This window comes from Melospiza melodia, chromosome 9 (genome assembly GCF_035770615.1).
Source record: "Melospiza melodia melodia isolate bMelMel2 chromosome 9, bMelMel2.pri, whole genome shotgun sequence".
Lineage (NCBI taxonomy): Eukaryota > Metazoa > Chordata > Aves > Passeriformes > Passerellidae > Melospiza > Melospiza melodia.
In genome coordinates, this window is record NC_086202.1 from 763,841 (window position 1) to 785,113 (window position 21,273).

At 51.6% G+C, this 21,273-nt stretch overlaps 1 protein-coding gene across 24 annotated transcripts in view; it reads right to left on the reverse strand.

Annotated features, from left to right (window-relative positions):
• The window catches only part of JAKMIP3 (Janus kinase and microtubule interacting protein 3), a 61,347-nt gene that overhangs the window by 19,806 nt on the left and 20,268 nt on the right, over positions 1 to 21,273 (reverse strand). For 9 of the 24 annotated variants that reach the window (XM_063162939.1, XM_063162944.1, XM_063162938.1 and 6 more), the window contains exons 3-18: positions 20,353 to 20,533; positions 18,367 to 18,864; positions 13,814 to 14,029; positions 12,130 to 12,249; positions 11,161 to 11,307; positions 10,624 to 10,755; positions 10,112 to 10,147; positions 8,713 to 8,772; positions 7,685 to 7,813; positions 5,718 to 5,846; positions 3,673 to 3,756; positions 2,983 to 3,045; positions 2,306 to 2,404; positions 1,976 to 2,074; positions 1,832 to 1,891; positions 205 to 270 (exon numbers count right to left, since the gene is read on the reverse strand). In XM_063162939.1, the coding sequence (XP_063019009.1) occupies positions 205 to 270; positions 1,832 to 1,891; positions 1,976 to 2,074; positions 2,306 to 2,404; positions 2,983 to 3,045; positions 3,673 to 3,756; positions 5,718 to 5,846; positions 7,685 to 7,813; positions 8,713 to 8,772; positions 10,112 to 10,147; positions 10,624 to 10,755; positions 11,161 to 11,307; positions 12,130 to 12,249; positions 13,814 to 14,029; positions 18,367 to 18,864; positions 20,353 to 20,487 (2,073 nt within the window). In that variant the 5' untranslated portion in view covers positions 20,488 to 20,533. The remainder of the gene's footprint in view (positions 1 to 204; positions 271 to 1,831; positions 1,892 to 1,975; positions 2,075 to 2,305; positions 2,405 to 2,982; positions 3,046 to 3,672; positions 3,757 to 5,717; positions 5,847 to 7,684; positions 7,814 to 8,712; positions 8,773 to 10,111; positions 10,148 to 10,623; positions 10,756 to 11,160; positions 11,308 to 12,129; positions 12,250 to 13,813; positions 14,030 to 18,366; positions 18,865 to 20,352; positions 20,534 to 21,273) is intronic. The other 15 variants (XM_063162941.1, XM_063162946.1, XM_063162943.1 and 12 more) reach the window with 10 other exon arrangements.

Below are 21,273 nucleotides of genomic sequence, written 5' to 3' on the forward strand. Positions count from 1 at the left end.
GTGCTCTTCACCTTCCACCTCTGCTCCTCACCTCCCCACCTGTGCTCCTCACCTTCCCATCTGCTGCTCCTCACCTTCCCAGCTCCCTCACCATCCCACCTGTGCTCCTCACCTGCGCTCCTCACCCTCCCACCCCCCTCACCATCCCACCTGTGCTCCTCACCTGCCCACCTGTGCTCCTCACCTCCCCAGCTGTGCTCTCACCTTCTCAGCCAGCGTGAGGACAGTCCTGGCCTGGATGATGACCACCTGCTCCTCGTTGGTCAGATTCTGCACCAAAAGCAGAGCACAATTACAACAGATCCCAGTTCTTGTACTAACCCACTGCTTGGGCCACTGCTGTTTCTGGAATTAAATATGTCTGAGGAACAATGAACTGAGGCAGAGAAAATTAATATTGTAATGCAAAGTCATTGTAAAAGCCATTGTCACTATTCATTACCAACCCTTGTCATACATAATTCTTCCAAAATTCTCATATTTACCAACAAGAGCAGGGACTGGATCTATGTGTACCCAACAGGGAATAAACACACATTTACACATGACAAGACCAAGCTCAGCATGAAGAGCCATGGGGAGAAGAGATGCAGTGCTCATCCCATGCACCATCCCCACTTTGTGCAGCCAGGTGATGATTTTGGGAAGCATTTGTTGAGATGTTGGCCATTCCATCCATCTTCTGTGGCTTTCTCCAAAATATCAAAGTACTGGAACTGTGTTTTGCATTCCATCCCAAGCTTCGGTGTGCCCACAGGTACAGCAGGAGAAGGGCCTGGCTGTGTGGCACCCTGAGCCAGAGCCAGGGCAGCTGCTGGGCAGGGGGACTCTGGAGAGCTTCAGCCTCAGGCACTCTGGGACAGGGCAGTGCTGCCCTGCAGGGATTGAACCAGGGAATCCTGGCGTGCTCTGGGTGGGAAGGGACCCCAAATCCCCTCCATTCCCATCCCAGCCATGGCAGGGACACCTCCCACTGTCCAGCCTGGCCCTGGGCACTGCCAGGGATCCAGGGGCAGCCACAGCTGCTCTGGGCACCTGTGCCAGGCCTGCCCACCCTCAGGTATTTACAGTTCTGGTATTCCAGGCTGTGCCATAGTCCTGGGGATGGCACTTTGCTGCTATCCAGCCTGTCCAGAGGAGAGCTGGGGCAGCCCTGGCGGAGAGCTGTGGGAACAGTGGGACCCTCCTGCAGCCCCAGTGCTGGGGTGGGGGTCCCAGGAGGGCCCTGGAGGTGCTGAGGGCTCTGTGAGACCTTGAGGGGCTCAGCTCTCCTTGGCCCCTCCAGCCCTGGGGCTCTGCTGACAGGGGAGAGCACAGGTAGAGACCCACAGGACCACGTGTGTGCCCTCCATGTGCATAACTGTGCAGTCATTCACTGCCACCGGCTGAAGGAGAAGCACTCACACCTTTCTGGTTATTTGCTTCTCCTTTTCACGCTGTTGTTTTGGTTTCTTGTTTAATATCCTGGTTAGTATCAAGGGCTAATGGGTTATTGGGCAAAGTCAAAGCACTTAGCTGCTGAAATGCCAAAGCAAAGCAAGTGCAGAGCAAGCAAACCAAGAAACCGTGTGTGACCAGAGATCAGGAAGCCCCAAACACCAACACAACTCTGAGTAACAGGGATCTGGGAGCAGTGTGGTGACACGAGCCCTGCAAACCTGCAAACTTCACTCCTCAGTGGCAGCAAAACCTTGGAATGGCAGCAAATGCTTTGCTTGCAGCCCAGACCAGAGGCAGGACAGGCTGTGCAGCACCAAAGCAGGCAGCTCTGCTCACTCCACACGAGGACAGGTGTTCCCCAAAGCATGCACAATTTATTAAAGGAACATACACTTACGGCGTTATCCCCTAAAATGTCCAACTTTTTCATCAGCTCTGCCACTACAATGTCCTGGTAAGAGAGAGATGGAGAGGCAGGAGTCAGCACGGGGCACCTGGCTTTGCCGGGAGGGGACAGGAAAGGAGCATCCCTTACTGTTACACCTTCAGCCTCGCAGTACACCTGCAGGGGGCTCTTCCCCTCCGTGAAGGGGCCGTGGTGGAAGGTGATGGCCGGGGACCGCCGCTCCCTCTCCTGAAAGGACAGGAATCCTGCGTTAGCCCTGCTGTGCCACACCACAGCACCGCGAATGGTCGGGCTTGGCAGGGCCCCTGAAGCTCATCCCACCACCCTCCTGCCACGACAACCTGCCAACCACACCGGTGGTGTCGGTGGTGTTTGTGCTGTTTGTGGTTCTCCTCTTTGAGCAGACCCTGCTCAGAGTGCCCCTCTGCACTGCCCCACACCCGCAGGGCTGGGGCTCACCTCCAGCTCCAGGATCCTGAACTCCAGCAGCTCGTTCTGGTCCTTGGCGTCCTGCACGTCGTGCTTGAGCCGTGCCTCCTCTGCCTCCATCTGCCTGATCTGCCAAAGCACAGGGCACCTGAGCCGGGGGGCAGGAACACCCAGCACAGGGCACCTGAGCCAGGGGCATGGCTGAGACAGCCCTGGGCACTGCCTGAGCCAGGTGGGCAGGAACACCCAGGGCACCTGAGCCAGGTGGGCAGGAACACCCAGGGCACCTGAGCCAGGTGGCAGGAACACCCAGCACAGGGCACCTGAGCCAGGGGCATGGCTGAGACAGCCCTGGGCACTGCCTGAGCCAGGTGGGCAGGAACACCCAGGGCACCTGAGCCAGGTGGGCAGGCACAGCCAGCCCGGGGCACCTGTCCTGAGCCGGGGGGCAGGCACACCCAGCCCAGGGCAGGGCTGAGCCACCCCGGGCCAGGGGCACACAGGGCCGGCCCCAGGGCCACTGTCCCCATGCACAGGACACACACGGGCAATGCCAGAGCCCCGCTTCTCCAGCAGCTTTATGAGGATCTCCTCTAAACATGAGTCATTGCCCGCAGGGCAGTGCCATGCAGATTGGAACACTGCCCCTTCTGCATCCCTCAGGACACAAATGCTATTGGAATAATGGAAATAGAAACGCTAAATACCTTTTCTACCAGCTCCTGATTCCTTCTGTACAACGCCTGCTTCTCCTCAATCCACTTCATGTCCTTGGGGAGGAATGAACAGCACTGCAGGTAAGGCTGCAGCATTTGCAACAGCAAGGTGCAAGTATTTCATGAATGCAGAGGGACACAACAGTGAGAGCTGTGAAACTGTAAGTCCACTACTTCCTAAAATAACTCCCTGAGTTAAATGCACTTTTAACAGCTCTGTAGTTCACAAATGGAATAAAAAATTCCTGTGATTAAAAAACTCTTTCAGAAAAAATCTGGTTTGCATTAAAAGGGATATTCCCAACTATGTGTTTACTATCACATTTCTATTTTGCTAAATACAAATTACATATTTCTGCAGATCAGGCAAACTAAACTTTATCTGAAAGCTAATCTCTTAGTCTGAGGAATATATAAAACCCACAAACCCAGAACATCATTTATCAGCAAGAACAACATGAAGAGGTTAAGCTGGGAAGGCAATGATGGAATTATTTAATATTTAATTGTTCTCAAAACCATTTTCTGTTTACTGCTGTTGTTGTTTTGGTTTTTTAGGTTTTTTTTCTTTGTTTGGTTGTTGGTTTTTTATCAGCAGAAGTGGTGCACAATCTGTAACCAGCCTGGGAACCCTTCTGGTGCCCCAGCAGAGAGGTGGGGAAGGGCTGGAGCCAGCATTACCTGTCCCTGCTCAGCCAGAGCCTTCTCCAGGTCTTCTATCTGAGCCTGGGACCGGTGAATTTCTGCTTGGAGCTGCTCACGCGTCTGTGGCATTAGAGAGAGAAACAAAAAAAACCCCCAAAAATTGATAAAGAATAATTTAAAAAGAAATTTTAAAATAATCAAACTTTCTCCAAAAGACCAACCCTAATGCAGTTACAGAAAATATTTAAAACCCCAAAGACTTTTAACAAATTATTTTGAAAGTTCCCTGGCAGAAGAAATTTGCAGCTGAGCACAGAGTATCAAATAATCAAATGTAATCAAATCAAGTCTGGGAGATAGGATTACTGATTTTGAGATTTATCTCAAGATTAACAAACTGGCGAAGTAGAGCTGGCCCTCACAGCTGCTCACGGCAGGCTGCAGCCAGAGCCTCCCTTTCTCCAGGAAAACAAAAGAAAATTACTATGGCACAATTCTGGGCACACCTGGCTCCCTTAAATCTGGGGCATGTTAAACACTCAGAGCAGAGCCCACATTACAAATGGGCAAATTTCATTGACCTTTGTGCCTTTGGTGCCTTATCTATAACTTATCTATGATTTAGTGCCATATCTATTTCATACCCATCTCTCATTTTTTACTGTATTTGTAGCTTCCTGCTTATTTAAGTAGACACCACATTCCTGCACATGTTTTCTGGAGAACAAATATAATTATTGCTAGTTGCTGTATTTGTTACATACTTTCACAGAGCATTTATTTCCTTGAGCCATTTCTCTGCTATTTATCTGGTTATTTACACTGAAAGTGATTTTGTTTGCATGACCTGCACTGGCGCCTCCTTTGGCCACTGTGAAAAGACTAAACTCCAGAATCCAGTCACTCTCACAGCAGGGCATGCCTGGGCTCACTGGGAATTCCCTTCCAGGTGCAATCCCTGGTGTTTCAGAGCAGATGTTCATTCTGGGAATGTCAGTTTTCATGCATTACACCTTGACCCACTCCCAGTGTTCCTGGATAACACCTCCACAGAACAGGTCTAGGAACAAATTAGGGCTCTGTGGGCACATTTCTCCTGTTCAACAGCAAGTTTGCCCCTTTCCTGACTGCACCCACCCTTGCAGGCTGGGCACGACCCATCCAGCCAGCCCTTCAGGGAGTCAGGGAATGGTTTGGGATGGCAGGGACCCCAACTCCCCCCAGTGCCACCCCAGCCATGGCAGGGACACCTCCCCCTGTCCCAGGGTGTCCCAATGTCCAGCCTGGCCTTGGGCACTGCCAGGGATCCAGGGGCAGCCACAGCTGCTCTGGGCACCTGTGCCAGGGCCGCCCACCCTGCCAGGGAACAATTCCCAATTCCCAATATCCCACCCAGCCCTTCCAGGGAACAATTCCCAATTCCCAATATCCCATCCATCCCTGCCAGGGAACAATTCCCAATTCCCAATCTCCCACCCAGCCCTTCCAGGGAACAATTCCTGATTCCCAATATCCCATCCAGCCCTGCCAGGGAACAATTCCCAATATCCCATCCAGCCCTGCCAGGGAACAATTCCTCTGTAACTCCTTGGCACACACAACAAGCTCCCAACAAAAGCAGCACCTCAGGCCAGCTGTCCAGAGCCACAGCAACCCTGTCCAGAGGCACACAGGCAGAGTGGCACAGGGCACTTTGCAATTTAATTAACAGAGAAATCTCAGCTATAAGCCTTCTAAACATTTCATGAGGAATCATGTAATCTCTCAGAGCCCAGAAGGAATTAAAGACCACGCATTACATATTTAAGGCTATCTGTCCTAGTTCTTTCTAGAAAAAGAGCTTACTTTCAAGGATTTCCCATGAAAAGCTCTCCCTGGCTTTCCCTTGAGCAGAGCAGAGGTGAGAAGCCCGAGCTGCAGCAGGGCTGGATGCTCAGCAGCCCTTCCAGGGGGCTGGCAGCACTCAGAGTGCCCGGAGCCCTCAGGTGAGCTGGAGAGCAGCCTGAGCCCGGCCAGGTGAGTCCCCCACCTGCCCTGCCCGCTCCACAGCCCCATTCCCACGGCATGCAGGCCCTGCAGACCTTGACTTCCCGCTCAGCATCCAGGGTGCCCCCGACCTGCTCCTGCAGCAGGGCGTAGGCGCGCTGCAGCGCCTGGTACTCCATGGTCAGCTGCCGGAACCGCAGCTCCGTCTCCTCCTTGGCCATGCCCTGCCAGCACACAGAAGGAGGGGGTTAGCTCTGCTCTCCCTTAAAACTGACAGAGTTGTCCCTTGTGAAATGCCATTTGGAACCATGGTACAAAATATCTTGGTTAAGCGTGTTGTGCGGAGATAATCAGAACTCCACAATTTGTGAAAGTTGTAAAGCCGGGATGTCTATTACAGCACCGGACACATGCGGAGATTTCTCTCCTTAAAAGACATGCATACCTCTGGGAACTTCAGGTCCCTTTTTATCCTCCTCTCAGATACATATGCATACAATTCCACAATAGGTTCATACATATTCATTTTTACCAATTTCGGGTGACATTTGCCGCTAGTTCTTCTTTATCAGAAAGAATTCCTAGGTCAGGCTGACTGGCTGTCACAGCAGTCTCTGTCTCTCTCTATCACTCTCTGTCTCCCCCCTTATCTCTGTCCTTCACTGGGGCAGTTTCTCTGAGCCTAGGCCTTGCAGTCAGGCTACATAGCCATGTTTGCTAACCACAGACTCAACTCAAAAATGTACATTTCACCTAAATCAAAATGGATTTCTACCCTGGAAAATTTCCACTCTGCCTCAAGGGCCCTCAAGCTGCTTCCCCTCTGTCCCCTGCACATCCCTTGCACGCTCTTACCTCCAGGAAGTGCAATACAGAAATAAAAAGATAATCCCTGCCTTGGAAAGATAAAAGCTTGCCTTCCATATAGCACACTAATGACTGCACCACCCTTTCCTACTGGAACAGGGAAAATCATCACATTAAAGGTGAAAATGCAGCTTTCTTTAACAACAAAAGGTTTCAATTTGGAAAGGAAACCAAGCCTGACAGACTCACTCAATTATTAAAACATGAATCCAGAGTTAATAGTTGTAGAAGTGGTGACAGCCAACATGAAAGGAGCCCTTCATCTTCTTCACCCTGCTTACAATATCCAGTATGGAGTGCTTTCATGTCTGACCGGAATATTTCACTCAACATGAAATGGAATTACATTGCTGGGTGCATGCATCAATTCCACGGGCTGAACGGGGGAAGATGTCAATACAGGAATGGAAAATAAACAGGCTCATGCATACACAAATACATTCAGATTTCCTGCAGGGCAGCCTGGTACCCATCAGGTATTGTTCATGATGGAGTGAGGAATTCTGCAGGCTGAATTACACACCTGCAGCCAGCACACCGTGAAAAGGCTGCACACCATCAGGGGCAATTCTTGTTTATTACAAGAGTCTTGTTGAGCCCAGAGCTGTGTGACGGGCCAGTGATCTGACTCACACTGGGGACTGCATTTGTGGGGAAGCCCCGGCAAATCCAAGGAACAATCCCTTTAATTTGTGTTACATTTGTGTGCTGTGCTCTCAGAGCCTCCGGAACCCAGCCAGGAAGCAGCCCTTCCCTGGAGCCCAGAGCTTCAGGGGAGCATTCACTCCCTCTCCCTCCACCAACACAGACCTTACTGAGCCTGGCTGGCCCAAACTGCACCTGCCAAAACCTGCAGCCAGGCTCAGAGTGAACACACCTCCCAAGGCCAGTCCAATTTCTCAGTGTTTTAGACCTGAGAACCTGCCATAAATTCAATATTCTTAGGATATGAGATTTCCAGCTTGGAAGTTATGAAGTTACTGAAGACCTGATGCAGTCTCATTCCGGATTTAGAGATACCGACCACCATGCACAGTACCAAATTTAACAGAAGTGCTTCATTTTGTGGTCTGAGGTGACAGAGTGATAGAACAGCTATGAGAGAGCAGCAATGATGGACAGAAGTGATGGAACAGAGCAGGGATTTCATTAAACACCAGCGCCAAGCAAGGCAAGAGGAGTTTTTGAGGAGCACCTCTTCCAGGTCGTCCTCGGGCGTGCAGGGGGTCTGGTCGGTCCGGTCCGTTTGGTAGGAGATGGAGGAACCATCAGACTCCAGGGACGCCTCCTCATCATAGCCATAGAACGTCTCCACCACTGGCTTCTGACAGAGAGCAGGGTCAGGGAGTGCCCTGGCACCCAGACAGACTGCCCCTGCACCCGGACAGACTGCCCCCTGGCACCTGGACAGACTGCCCCCTGGCACCTGGACAGACTGCCAGGGATCCAGGGGCAGCCACAGCTGCTCTGGGCACCTGTGCCAGGGCTGGGCACCCTGCCAGGGAACAATTCCCAATTCCCAGTATCCCATACATCCCAGCCCCTGGCACTGGGAGCCATTCCCTTGTGCTGTCCCTCCAGCCCCACCCAGCTTTCAGACAGAATGTGCCTCCCTGGAAGGCCTGGATGTGCTGTTCAGGATGACAGGAGTTACCTCCGATCGACCTCAATTAGTTATTCATAGGTTCATTAGCTCCAGCCTCACTCTAATTGTTCATCTGTGGATCACAGCACACTGGCAGCCCTGACATTAAACCTTCCTCTGACATTTTAGTGTTAATATTTACATTAACACCCTGCCAAGCCCTCATTAACCAACATCCCCTTTTCCCTGAGCTCTAACCATTGCTTCCCCAACCAGCAATTTCCACATGTTACTAAAGTTCATCATGAATTATTTACTGTGTACACATGTTTTCAGGCAGCACCATTAGAAGATCATTTGGAGATGTGTTAATTCATAAAATTTGTCTGCTCTTAAGACAACCACATCCCACCAGAGTCCCACACAGTGAATGCAGAGCATGAAAAGGCTCAGAATGCTCAATGCAAACAGGTCCCCTTGAATATCCCAATGCAGTCTGTCCGTGTCCTTGAGCTACATCACCCAAACTGAGGTTCAGGACCCATTTGCAGACCCTTGAGGAGAGCACTGCCATGGCCCTGGGGTGCTCTGAGCACCCTGTCCATTAGCATGTCACCGTGGAAGGGTTTGTTTTTTACCTTAGGAATTCTTGTCATTTTTTTCCTTTGCTTCCTGAACCGTAGCAGCTTATCACGTTCCTGCAGGAGTCAGAGACACTGTTAGCTGTTTGCAGAGAGCAATTACTGAAATTACCCATGGCAGTACAAGGGGACACTGGGGAAACAACAGACAGGATGTCCCTGCTGGCCACTGTCCCACACCATCACCAGGCCTGGGTTATGTACTCCAATCTTGTTCAGCTTTGCCATAGACAAGTAGAAATTGCTCTTTCTGTCCATGGAAATCAAGCTAAAATAAAGCTGGTGATAAGCCCTATGCTGAGAGTTTGGGTGTCCCTGTGGAGCTGCTCCCTGGGTGACCACGGCCCTGCAGCCCTGTCCCTGTGGTGCCTCTGGAAGGGACACACACCCGGCACACTGCACACACTGCAGGGCCCCTTGGAACTGTGCACTGCCAGGCTCAGCTCCTTCCCTCGGGATCTGCAGGCTCCCTCTGCCTCTGGAGCAAGGTTTGAGCCCTTACTGCTGCCAACAATTTTCCAATCGGAGGAAATAACAGAATAATCAAATTCCAGGTTGGAGGGACCTTAAATGTCACCTCCTTTCACCCCAGCCATGGCAGGGACACCTCCCACTGTCCCAGGTGCTCCCAGCCCTGCCCAGCCTGGCCTTGGGCACTGCCAGGGATCCAGGGGCAGCCACAGCTGCTCTGGGCACCTGTGCCAGGGCTGCCCACCCTGCCAGGGAACAATTTCTTCCTCTTTGTGGTATTGGGTTGATTTTTTACAGTACTCAGCAAAAAGTCTCTGTTCTTGCAAAGCCCAGGAGTGGAGAGAGGGAAGCTCCACAGGGGAACCCTCGGCTGCTCCATTTCCCTGGGCACAAGGATGAGGTGACCTTGGGGACAGTGACACGGCTGCTGCTCAGCCTGGTGGCCACTCCCAGGCAGGGACAATCGAACTCTCGCTGCCTGGCAATGGGAACAGCACATCCCATCAATACCCATCAGTGGGGAGCCCCAAACATTTCTGTTTGGAACCCCAAACATCCCTGCCCACCACAGCACAGGGATCGGGTGAGGGCAGGGCTGAGCACACCCTGCTGTGGGTCACACAAAGCCAGGGGCAGCCAGAGTGAAACAATGCCATTCCAAGGGGACAGAGCTGCCCTGGAGATGGGGACACTTGCCCTTGGCCACCTTGGCAGGTGGTGGGATTAAAGCTTTCCTCCCCACCATCACTGTGCTTTTCTCTGGTGAACAACTGCTGATAAAAAATCTGCTCTGAGGAAACTCCTGAGTCAGCTCACTGCTGAACACAGATGGAAAGGAGAATAAATATTATTGTACCCTGCCTGCTTTCCATGAACAGCAATTTAAAGCATATGTAGATGAGGAGGAAGCTAATGTCACTCTTACCATGACACTCTTCACATAGCCAGCAGTCTCCAGGGTCTAATGAAAGAGAATGAAATAATATCAGTAACTGGATAGGCTTAAAAAGAAAGGGAAGAAACAAAAGTTATTTTCTAGAGGAGTATCATGACTTTGGTGTTTTCTGTTTCCAAGGACACAGAGCACATTAAGAAGGAAGCAAACCCCCAGCCCAGGGTTGCAGACCCCTCCCTGTACACAGGAATCTTCAGCCCTAGTGGTGTGTCCAGCTGAAGGAGAGCTTTCCCTCCCAGACCTGGCCACCAGCACATGCAAGGACATGGTTCTGTCAGGCCAGGCCAGTGCAGACTGGAAGGGTTTTCCCAAACACCACATCACGGATAATTTCTATTACTACTAAGCACAGAAATGCCTGCCAGGTTCCCCTGCTGCCCCCTGTGCCCACCAACTCCCAGAACCTCAGGCACTCCTTCCTCGGGTTTCCTGTGCTCTGCCCTTGGGCACTCTCACATGAGAGCAGCAGCCTCCCATCTTACCTTGGAGAGCTCATCAATGATGTTCTGCTGCTCAATGACTTGTAGTCTCAGGAAATCCACTTCCCTTTCTTCCTGGCTGTGGTCGAGGTCATTTAGGGAGCTTGGTCTCCTTATTGCTCCACTTCTTTGCCTCTAGAACCCAAAAGCCACAGGGCAGAGGAGGAAATGATCAGGAGGCTTTGCCAGGGACTTGTCTGGCCCTGCCCTTTACAGCAAGTAGAAAACATCTCTCTAATGGTTGCCCTGGCAGCTCTCCTGCTCCCTTTCTGCTGAGCCTCACATCCAGGCTCCAAACGTGCCAGAGGGTCCTGCCCCTGCAGCTGGAAAGGGGCAGGGCCACAGGGGCAGATTCCCAGGGACTGTGAGGTGATTCTGGCAGGAAAGGCGAAGGTGAGCCATCGAATGCCAGGTGAGTTTGGGCTGGAAGGGACCTGGCCAGAATGGAAGAGTTTCCCATGGAACCTGCGAGGGTGGGCCAGCGCCTGACTCCCCCAGCCCCACCACGTCCCAGCTTCTCCCAGGGGCACAGGCACTCACCATGGCGATGTTTTCCTGCGTCACAAATTTCAGTTTGTTTTCCATTCGACGTAAGGCATGTGACAACTCCTCATTCTTCCTACTGAGGCGTTTGTTTTTGTCCAAAATGGGCTTATACTGACTTTCTGCTTCTCTGAGACGTTTCAGCTGAAAGATAAAGAGAAAAATAACGCCTCTGGAGCTTTTTCATCAAATATATTAACTACTTTCTGTAACTATCACGCTAGAAATATTTTCTCCTGATGCAAAGCAGAATTGATCAAAAACTCTCGGGATTTTCCGTTGGGAAGAGAGCATTCCCACACAAGAAGATATTGTTGTAGGGAGCCCCCAATGTGTGAATAAAATGCTTTGACTCTAATGATTCTAGAAAGCTGAACAAATGCTTTATAAAGCCTTATTATATTACACTAATACTATATATTAAAACTGTACTGAAAAGATACTAAAGAAAAACTCATGACTGTCTCCAGACAGTCACAACACAGCTTTGACCTAATTGGCTAATCAATCTAAACAACCATCACCAGAGTCCAATTAACGAATCACTTTTGGTAAACAATCTCCACAACACATTCCACATGTGTCAAACAACAGGAGCAGCAAGTAGAGATAAGAGTTATTTTCTCTGAGGTTTCTCTCTGCCTTTCCCTCGGAGAAATCCTTGGGAAAGTTGTGCCTGCTGCTCTCTGTGAAGAGAGCTGTGGCTACAATGAGATATTCTGCCTGTGCAGCAAACATTCAATGTGGGGAATGTACTTGTTTTTAAAAAGAAACACATATAATTCCAGCTAATGACATTTTAAAAATGCATTGCTGCACAAGCCAAGAGGGGAGTGACACAGCCCAGCCCGGGCAGCGAGCTGAGCAGGGGGCAGCAGGAGGCAGCCCCTCGTTTCCAGGCAGCACAGGAGCAAACCCAGGGCGTTCCTGGGGCAGGGCACACGTCCCTGGCCCTGCTGCACTCACCAGCTCGTTCCTCTCCTCCGACAGCAGCGCGTTCCTGTCCTCCAGCTTGCGGATGATCCCGCTCAGCTCCGCGATTTTCAGCTGGAAGCGCCGCGCGTCCTTTTCATCCAACTGCTGTTCCTAAAACAAAGATCAACTGCAAATAACTGCTCGTAAGTGCGCACGCAAGAGCACGTTGGCAAAGCTCAAACTTTTCCTAATCCCGAATCCAAACACTTCAAAATGTTATTGCGCAGAGTGTAACCCGTGGAACCCAAATGACCATGGAAAGCTGCAGGGTGAGACCGACGGAAAGTCAGGAGTGGAAATGTAACAAAGAATGCAAATGCAGAGGGGTGTATATGCATATGTATGTGGATATGCATATGCAAATTCAAGGTCACAAATGTGACAATACAAATGTGCAAACACAAAGTTTACAAATGGTAAACTTGGAAACAACAGAAAATATCAAAACTGAAGGCCGTGTTCCAATGGTGCCACTGTTGAACTGAGAGCTTCAGACACATTGCCCACTCTGAGGACTTGGTCATAAGAAACTGGTATTAAAATTACTGAATGGGGAAAATCCACGCAATTGTGCATTGAATAAGCTGTTCTTCCAGAAAGCTGTGGCCCTTATGGGGTCCTGAAGGGTCACTCGTAAGGCTACAGGTGTAGCACTTTATTGAGTGAAAATGCTTCAATCAAATTAGAAATTAATAGAGATGTAGGTAGATGTGTCCTCGTTCAGAATCAGAGGAGTTACAGCTACTGACAAACGTGACAGACTTTTCCCCTTCTCTAAGACTTGTTCTGGTCTTTGGCAGAAGTTGAGTACAACTAGAGAGAGGCAAATTAGTGCCCACAAAAAAGTGCTGGTGGCACTTTTGGGAGGTCTAGGGTTCCTCATTCAACAGGTGCAGGAGAGGCTTGGGCCAAAGAATAAAACAGATTGGTTTGCTCAGGTATAAGTTTTACACTTGTACTGAGACAATCGAGGCTGTCGCAAAAGAAATCTTGATGAGGATCAGCAATGAGGACGACCTGCACACGTCAGAGGCACGAGGGCAGTTACCCGAGGGCTCTTCTGGGCAAAGGGGGCCCCAGCAGGAGGGGCCAGAGTTACACTGCAAAAGCCACTTTGAGGGGTGATTCCAATCCAATGCTCTGGCCGTTGCAGAGGACAAACAGCAGAGGACAGGCTAGGAGGTGTTTGGCTCACTTTGTGTCCTGCTGGCAGTGGCACTGCTGCCCTGCAGTGCCTCCATCCCCTCTGGAACTGGCCTCGTACATCTGCTCCCCAAGCCCCAGCGCCTCCGAGAGCTCGCACACAAACAGCACTTGGTGAGAAATGCATTTGCATCGTTTGTTGGCACAGTCGTGTCAAACTGTCAAACTAAGGCGGGTGGCTGAGCATGGCACAGTGAGGAAAAGGAGAGAAAGGACAGAGCAATTCCACCCTGCTGACAAAACCAAACCAAACCAAACCGACCGGGAAACAAAAGGACAGAAAGCAAAAGCTCTCCCATGGCGAGGACAGATTGGAAATCTCAAGGGTTTGGGCACACAAAAGCCAGAGCACGAGCAGGTGCCTCGGGAGCCCTGCACAGCCATGGGACAGCTCTTGCTCCAGGGTGCACTCATCAAGATTCTGCCGCTCGTTTGGTCGCTCGTTTAGGTGAAACCACGTGGAAGTGCTTACGGGGCTTCCCGAATGATCTGAAGCGTCTCCTGCACCACTTGCATAAGGAAGTTCCCGCTTGGGGCTGCTCAGATGCCGGTCAGACTCTTTGAGCTGGGACAGTTGTTCATCTAAAGCCTCCTTTTGGAGCTGCAGTCTCTGAGCATGCCCGGCTCGCACCCCTAACTCTCTCTCCAGCACGAAGACTGCTCTGTCCTTAAACTTAATCTCCTCCATCTACAAGGAGAACAGAACACAGTCACACAGGGCTCGGCGGCACCCGAGCACCCCAGGGTGGCAGCGAGCACTGGGCACAGCACACTGCCCTGCTACCCATAGTGACAATGAGCACCCCAGGGTGGCACAGCACTGCTGCCCCGCCACCACAGTGACAGTGACAGGGATACAGCACTGCCCCTCTCCAGGGCCACCCAGCAGGAAACCCCTCCTTCAGCAGGCAGCTGGCAGTGAAATATTGGGAAACAGCCTGAAATCCTATCAGAATATCTTAACAAAATTAAACGTTCTCATCACACTTGGATTGCTTCACTCAAACACTTTAAAGATTCTGCAGCATTTTGCTTAGATGTCACCTCTAGAAAATGTGGATTAATAATTTTTAAAGAAAAATATTGAAACCTCTCTATCCTTTAAATTTTGAAAATTCCTAGAAGAAATATGAGTTTTAAAATTTTTTTTTAATCAAAAGTCTCCCTTGTGAGCAATTCCTTTTCCATGAGAGGATTTTTTACACATAATAAACATTATGCAAAATCACAAAGTGCTAAAATGACAAATGCCCAGTGACCTCTAACGCTCTCCTTCCCTGTTTGCGTGTGCCAAGGGGCTGTGCACATCCCATGGGATCAGCCAGGATCCCAACCCTGGGGTCTGGCTGGAGTTCACCAGGGCAGCTGGGTCCTGCCAGTGAAAGAATCCCTGATCCCAGCCCAGTGAAGGAAATCCCTGATCCCAGCTCACCTGATCCCAGCCCAGTGAAGTAAATCCCTGATCCCAGGTCAGTGAAGGAATCCCTGATCCCGGCTCAGTGAGGGAATCCCTGATCCCGGCTCAGTGAGGGAATCCCTGATCCCGGCTCAGTGAGGGAATCCCTGATCCCGGCCCAGTGAGGGAATCCCTGATCCCGGCTCAGTGAGGGAATCCCTGATCCCGGCCCAGTGAGGGAATCCCTGATCCCGGCCCAGTGAGGGAATCCCTGATCCCGGCTCAGTGAGGGAATCCCTGATCCCAGCCCAGTGAGGGAATCCCTGATCCTGGCCTAGCTGGGTAGGAGGGCTGCCCACGCTGGTCCCCCCAGTCACAGCCCGACTGGCAGGGGTTCCACAGAAAGGCAGCAATCACACCCATCCCCATCCCTCAGGCTTTTTCAGACTCCAGAAACACAAGATTTCTGCCATCAGTTTTTGAGATTTCAGACATCTAATTTCAACAGTCAGTTTTTGAACCTGGCCTGCTTCAAATAAGAACATTTTGCCTTGCATGAGCTGTGATAATAATTTTATCTCTGCTTTGTCTATAAACCTGGAAAAAAATGACACAGGGATCAACAGTCACTGCAAGGACTTTGCTTGCAGTAATTGCCAACGTAGATCACCCAGGGCAGGTGCTGGCAGGTCAGACAGGTACCGGGAAAGCAAAATGGAGCAAATGAAAGGGATTTTGGGGGCCATTGACTCACAACCCTTTCAACAATGTCAGTGAAGGCTGCATCTGCTGACTTTGAATGAAACAAAGACAGAGGTGCTCCAGAGCACCTGAGGTCTTTCTGCTAAATGCCTCATGAGGAGAAATCTACATGGATGCACAGGTGAAAAGATAACACATCATCAAATGATTATTTGTTTAAAATAAGCAGCATATTGGGTAGTTGATTCTTATTCATATAGAAACAAAGACATATTACAACAAAGGCAACACATGAAATTGGGAGGAACAAAGAGATGAGAAAACACAAAACATTTCACAGCATTTCACTAATGCCTTGTTTTCCAGAAAAAAAGAAATCCCTAAACATAACCTTCATAGACCACAAGCAAACCTCAGCATTGACATCTTCCCTCACCTGAGTGAATCCCCATACGTGACACACGCCCAAGTTCGGTGCCTGCAGCCCCTGACAGACAGAGACAGCACGGATGGGAGGGGAAGGTGTGCCTCAGCACGGGGGGAGAGGAAGGAAAGGCAGGGCAAGGGGTGCCCAGAACTCACTGGCAGCGCTGCGGGTCCGTGGGCACGCTGCCCTCGGGCAGGGCCAGCCTGGCCTCATGCTGGGCTCTGCTGGTGCTGTGCTGTACTGGTGCTGTGCTGGTGCTGTGCTGGGCTCTGCTGGTGCTGTGCTGGTGCTGGACCAGGCTCTGGCTCCTGCCCCTGCTCCCACCCTGGTGCTCCGAGCGGGGAAGGGGCGGCAGCGCAGGAGCACCCACCCACCCACCCACCCACCCAGCACCTGCAGGCGCCCGCTGCGCTCGGAGCTGCAGGAATAGTGATGAATATTTATGTGTCTGCTGCTGGAGGCAGCCCCGGCACAGCTGGTGCCAATTACAGAGCAGCAGCACCGTGCTCAGGGAGCTGTGCTGCTGCTCCTCGCTGCTCCTGCAGCTCCAGGCTTTGAGCCATGGCTCTGTTATTGAAGTTGTTATTGCCATCCTGTTCCGACCCAGGCCGAGGGTCCTGGCTGGGGCATCTGTCCCTGCCATCTTCCTGGGGCCCCTGCAAGCTGACTAATACTGTCAAAAATGGCCTTTGCAGGGGGATTTCATCTCCCTGCACCACTCCTGAGGCTGAGAGCCAGGGCCAGCTGAGCCAGGCACAGAGAGCGGCAGCCACAGGGCCAGCACAGCACTGGGGCCAGAGCAGCCTGGGCACACCCAAAACCCACCAAAAATACCCAGGAACGCCCAGAACCACCCAGCTGCCTTCCTGTGCTGCCTGCAGTGCTGGGAGCTGTCAGCCCTGCTCCATGGGAACAGGTCATTTCATTGGTGCAGTGAGCCAATCTGATTCCTTCCAGCAGGAGCTTTATAAAGTTTGATTTTCAAAGGCAGTTTAGATAACACCCCGTTAAACCACTCTGTTCCCTGTAACTAAGACCACATTTATTTAACAGCTTCTACATTAAAGGCCATTAGTGGGGACTTCCCACGTGATGCAGCAAGTTTATTTAGGATGTGCATTAGCTCCCCATTCACTGTGCTGGGTGAAATCAATGCACCAGTGAGGCATGGCTGGAGGAGAATTTACTTACCCTGCAGGATATTTGAATAGCATCAATAGAGCAGTTGGTTGTAAATTATTTTCAATATCCTCTTCATAAAAATAAAATATTCTATTGAAAAGCCTTAACAGCCCAAAGTCTGAGAGAAGAGGAGGCTCAATAAAGGCAGGGGACACTGCAGGGCTGGTGTGCCAGTCCCTGCCAGGCCCTGTGGGGCTCAGGGCTCAGGTGATGCTGTGCAGCATCCCCAGGGCAGGGGTCCTGCGGGGGTCTCTGCAGCCTGGTCACACTGCCAGCCCTTCATCTGGGGCCAGGCTGGGCATTTTGAATTTATTTGGGGTTTGGGTAACAGCTGATGACTTAGAAGAGGCCTGGATGGGTCTGTGCCAGGACACTGAGGCTGTGAAGCAGCATGGCAGACACAGAACGATGGTGACACCACACAGAGACTGAGACAAGACCCAAACACACATCCTGAGGGCATGGCTGTGTCCCCAGGGGCGAGGAGCACCCTCAGGGCTCAGGTGTGGGTCACACACCTCCCTCCCTCCCTCCTTCCCACGGGGATTTCCCCCTTTCCCAAGCACCAGCACCCCTCCATCCTCCCCAGCCAGGTCCCACAGCAGAAATCCCCAAAGCCACAGGGGTGACGCTGCTGCCCTTGAGAGTGGAGCTGCCGCAGCTGAGGGTGAGGCGCTGGGTTAGAGAGGGCAGGCTGAGCAGCCACACACAGATGGTCCCCGAGGGCCGGGTGAGCAGGGCCAGGTGAGCAGGGCCAGGTGAGATCCAGCCACCGGCTCAGGTGGGAGCCACACAGGAGCAGAGCCAGCCCTGTCCTGGGGAAAACCACCATGGTGGCGTGGAGAGAACTCCTCCCATGGTGGGCATGGAGAGAACTGCCCCTGCACGCCCTGCTGCGTGGACAGCACCCAGGGGTGCAGAAAAGGAGCATTTGGGGTTGTGTGAGCCTCGCTAGGGGATGTTCATGGGAACCAGCAAAGGCAGGGAAAGGGAGGGACCAAGGTGGATCAGGAGGGAAGGCTTGGTGAGGAAATAGAGGCATAACCCAAGACACATTGCTGTTGTAGCATTTCCCTGCCCAGCCAGGAGCCTGAGGGCTCTTCCTGCTAACCTTTAATGTGAACACATCCACGGGCTCTCACACGGATAAAGAAGTTTCTCACAAAACATCCTAACACTTTTAAAAACCACTTTGCCCTTTGCTAGTAAATGCAAACAGACCTGGAGCAAGCCCAGAGCCCCCACAGCCGCCCAGAGAGGCCAGCTATGATCATTTCCCCCCAGCAGCATGAGGAAAGGAGCAGAGAGCAGCACGTACCAGCCTGCGGATCTCGCGCTCGCACTCCCTCTTGATGCGCGTGATCTCCTCCTGGTGCAGGTGGTACACGCTCCGGATCTCCGCTGCCTTCATCTTGTCAGCCTGGATCACCATGGTCAGGGCCTCCTCCACCTGCTTCTTGGCGCCCTTCAGCTCGGAGATCTCCTGCTGCATTTTGATTTTCTCCACCTCGAAGCCCTTCTTGGCCTCCTCCTTGGCCTCGCTCAGCAGCACGGTCTTCACCTTGTCGGGGGCCCCGTCGCGCACGGCGTTCAGCAGAGTCTGCAGCCTCTGGATCTCGTTGTCCTTGATTTTGATCACTCTGAGCAGCTCGGCTTCGTGCTGCCTCAGGAGAGTTTCTCGGACAGCCTGGAGCTCTTTCATTTTGTCTTCGTGGAGTTTGACTTTGAGCTCTGTGACCACCACTGTGCTTTTATGCTGCTCGTGCTCCTTGATCTGCTTCACTTCCTGATTTTTCTCCCTTTCCAACTTGCTGACCTATAGGGAAAATCAAAAAAGTATAGTATTTTCAATCAACCAAACATGATATCATGATTGTTATTTAAAAATGGTACAGATGACTTTACAGTATTACACCTCAGTGCTGGTATGTCTGTGCCTACAAACTGGTGGTAGCAAAGACCTTCCTTTCACTGCAGGTTCATGTTTAATACACATTCAGGAATCAGACAGTACCTTCTGAGCCAGTCTGACTCCTTACTTTATTCTGCAGAAGCTCTCACAGCACATTACTCCCAAAATAAGGGAAAAACCAGATGCCCAGGCCATCGCTCTGGCAGGCAGGCCAAACCTGCACATGCACAGGCAGGGCACAAAAATCTCTGTGCAAGCTCCTGTGAAGCCCCAAACAGCTGCATTTTGCCAGATGGCTTTTTTAAGTGATGCATTATTCAGCAGAAATAACTGACTGTACCTGACCACACAAGGCTCAAGTGATGTTTCAATTTAAAACCATGCCATAAACTCTAGAGAGGCCATGGCCAGAAGTGGCTGTGAAGGACAGGGAGAAGGAAAACAAAGTCCTCAGCCTTAAAGCTGCAAATGCTGTGGCACAGCAAAAGGATCAATAGGTGTTCTACTTATTTATATCTGTGTGTCAGGTTCATGGTCTAAAATGCCTAATAGTGATGCAAATTCATGGAAAATTTCAAATTATCATTTTGTTCCTGCACGGTAACACATTTCTATTCTGGAACTGAAAACCCCAAAGTCTATCAGTGGAAACTGATTTGGAGAACTGGGGAAAAGCAAATGAACGTTCCATGCTCTTGCTGAGAAGTGATCTGAGGGCAGCAGCTGGAAGCTCTTGGAGCTGAGGCTCCAGCCCCATTGCTGTCCCTCTCCCAAAGGCTGAGGGAGAAGCTGTGCCTGCCTGGAATCTGGGAATTAGCACAGGGGGCACAGCTGAGGGTTAGTACTGCACATCTGGGTGAGCACTCGGTCTGGAGGAGCTTGAGGGCAAACCCCAAACGAAATGAGTGTAAAAGGGAAAGAGAAGTGTCGCAGACATCTTTTTATGAAAATCTTTTCTTTGGGGTTTTTTCTTCCTGGGAAGCTGGGAGGCCTCAGGAACACAATGTAAACAATGGTTATCTGCTGCTGTGGGATGCAACAGGTGCATCTGGGATTGGTCTCATGGGGTTGTTTCTAATTAATGGCCAATCACAGTCAGCTGGCTCAGACAGAGAGCCTGAGCCACAAACCTTTGTTATCATTCTTTCCTATTCTATTCTATTCTTAGCCAGCCTTCTGATGGAATCCTTTTCTTCTATTATTTTAGTATAGTTTTAATGTAATATATATAATAAAATAATAAACCAGCCTTGTGAAACATGGAGTCAGATCCTCCTCTCTTCCTCAGAGCCCTGTGACCACTGTCACAGAGAAGAACCAGCAGGGAGGATCCCGGCACCCCTGGCCCCTCTGGACACACAGAATGCGCTCACAGGGAGGGGAGCTGCCCACCTTGCTCTTCTCCTGCTGGAGCTCGATCTGGATGTCGGTGAGCTTGGCCCGCAGCTCCTCGTTGGCAGCCTGCAGGGCAGCCAGGGCGTCGGGCTTGTCCCCCCTGGCGCGGCTGCTGGAGCCCCTCTTGGCCATGCTGAGGGGGCCCTCGCTGCTGCTCGCTGCTCACATCTTCTGGGGCCTGCAGGAGGGACAGCGGTCACTGCCAGCCAGGGACACAGCGCCCAGCACACCCAGGGACACCTGGGGGCTGCGTCCCGGGCACGAGAGGGCAATCATGGGCTGAGCGTGCAATCACGGGACGAGTGTGCAATCACGGCTTTGCTCAGGCTGAGTGTGCAATCACGGCTTTGCTGGGGTGGAACAGTCCTCTAAGACCATTCAGTCCAACCCCCATGTCCCCAGGTGCCACATCCTTTACACGGCCTTTACCTCCCTCCAGGGATCCCATCCCATCTGGACTGCACAGCCCTTCCATGGAGCAGTGCGCCCAATATCCAGCCTGCACCTGCTCTGCTGCAGCCCCTCGGCCCATCCATCCCCTGTGCCCTGGGAGCAGGGCCTGTGCCAGGCAGCGTCCTGGTCCTTCATCTGGACAGTTATTGTCCTGGAGCCCACACAGGGCACAGGGAGCCCACACAGGGCACAGGATGGGGAATTCAGACAGGGCAGAGGATGTGGAATGGATACAGAGCAGAGGATGTGAAATTCAGAGAGTGCAAAGAAAGGGGAACCCACACAGAGCAGAGGGAACCCACACACAGAGCAGAGAATGTGGAACCCACGCAGGGCAGAGGGAACCCACACAGAGCAGGGGATGTGGAATTCAGAAAGTGGAAAGGATATGGAACCCACACAGAGCAGGGGATGTGGAATTCAGAAAGTGGAGAGGATGTGGAACCCACACAGCATAGAGAATAT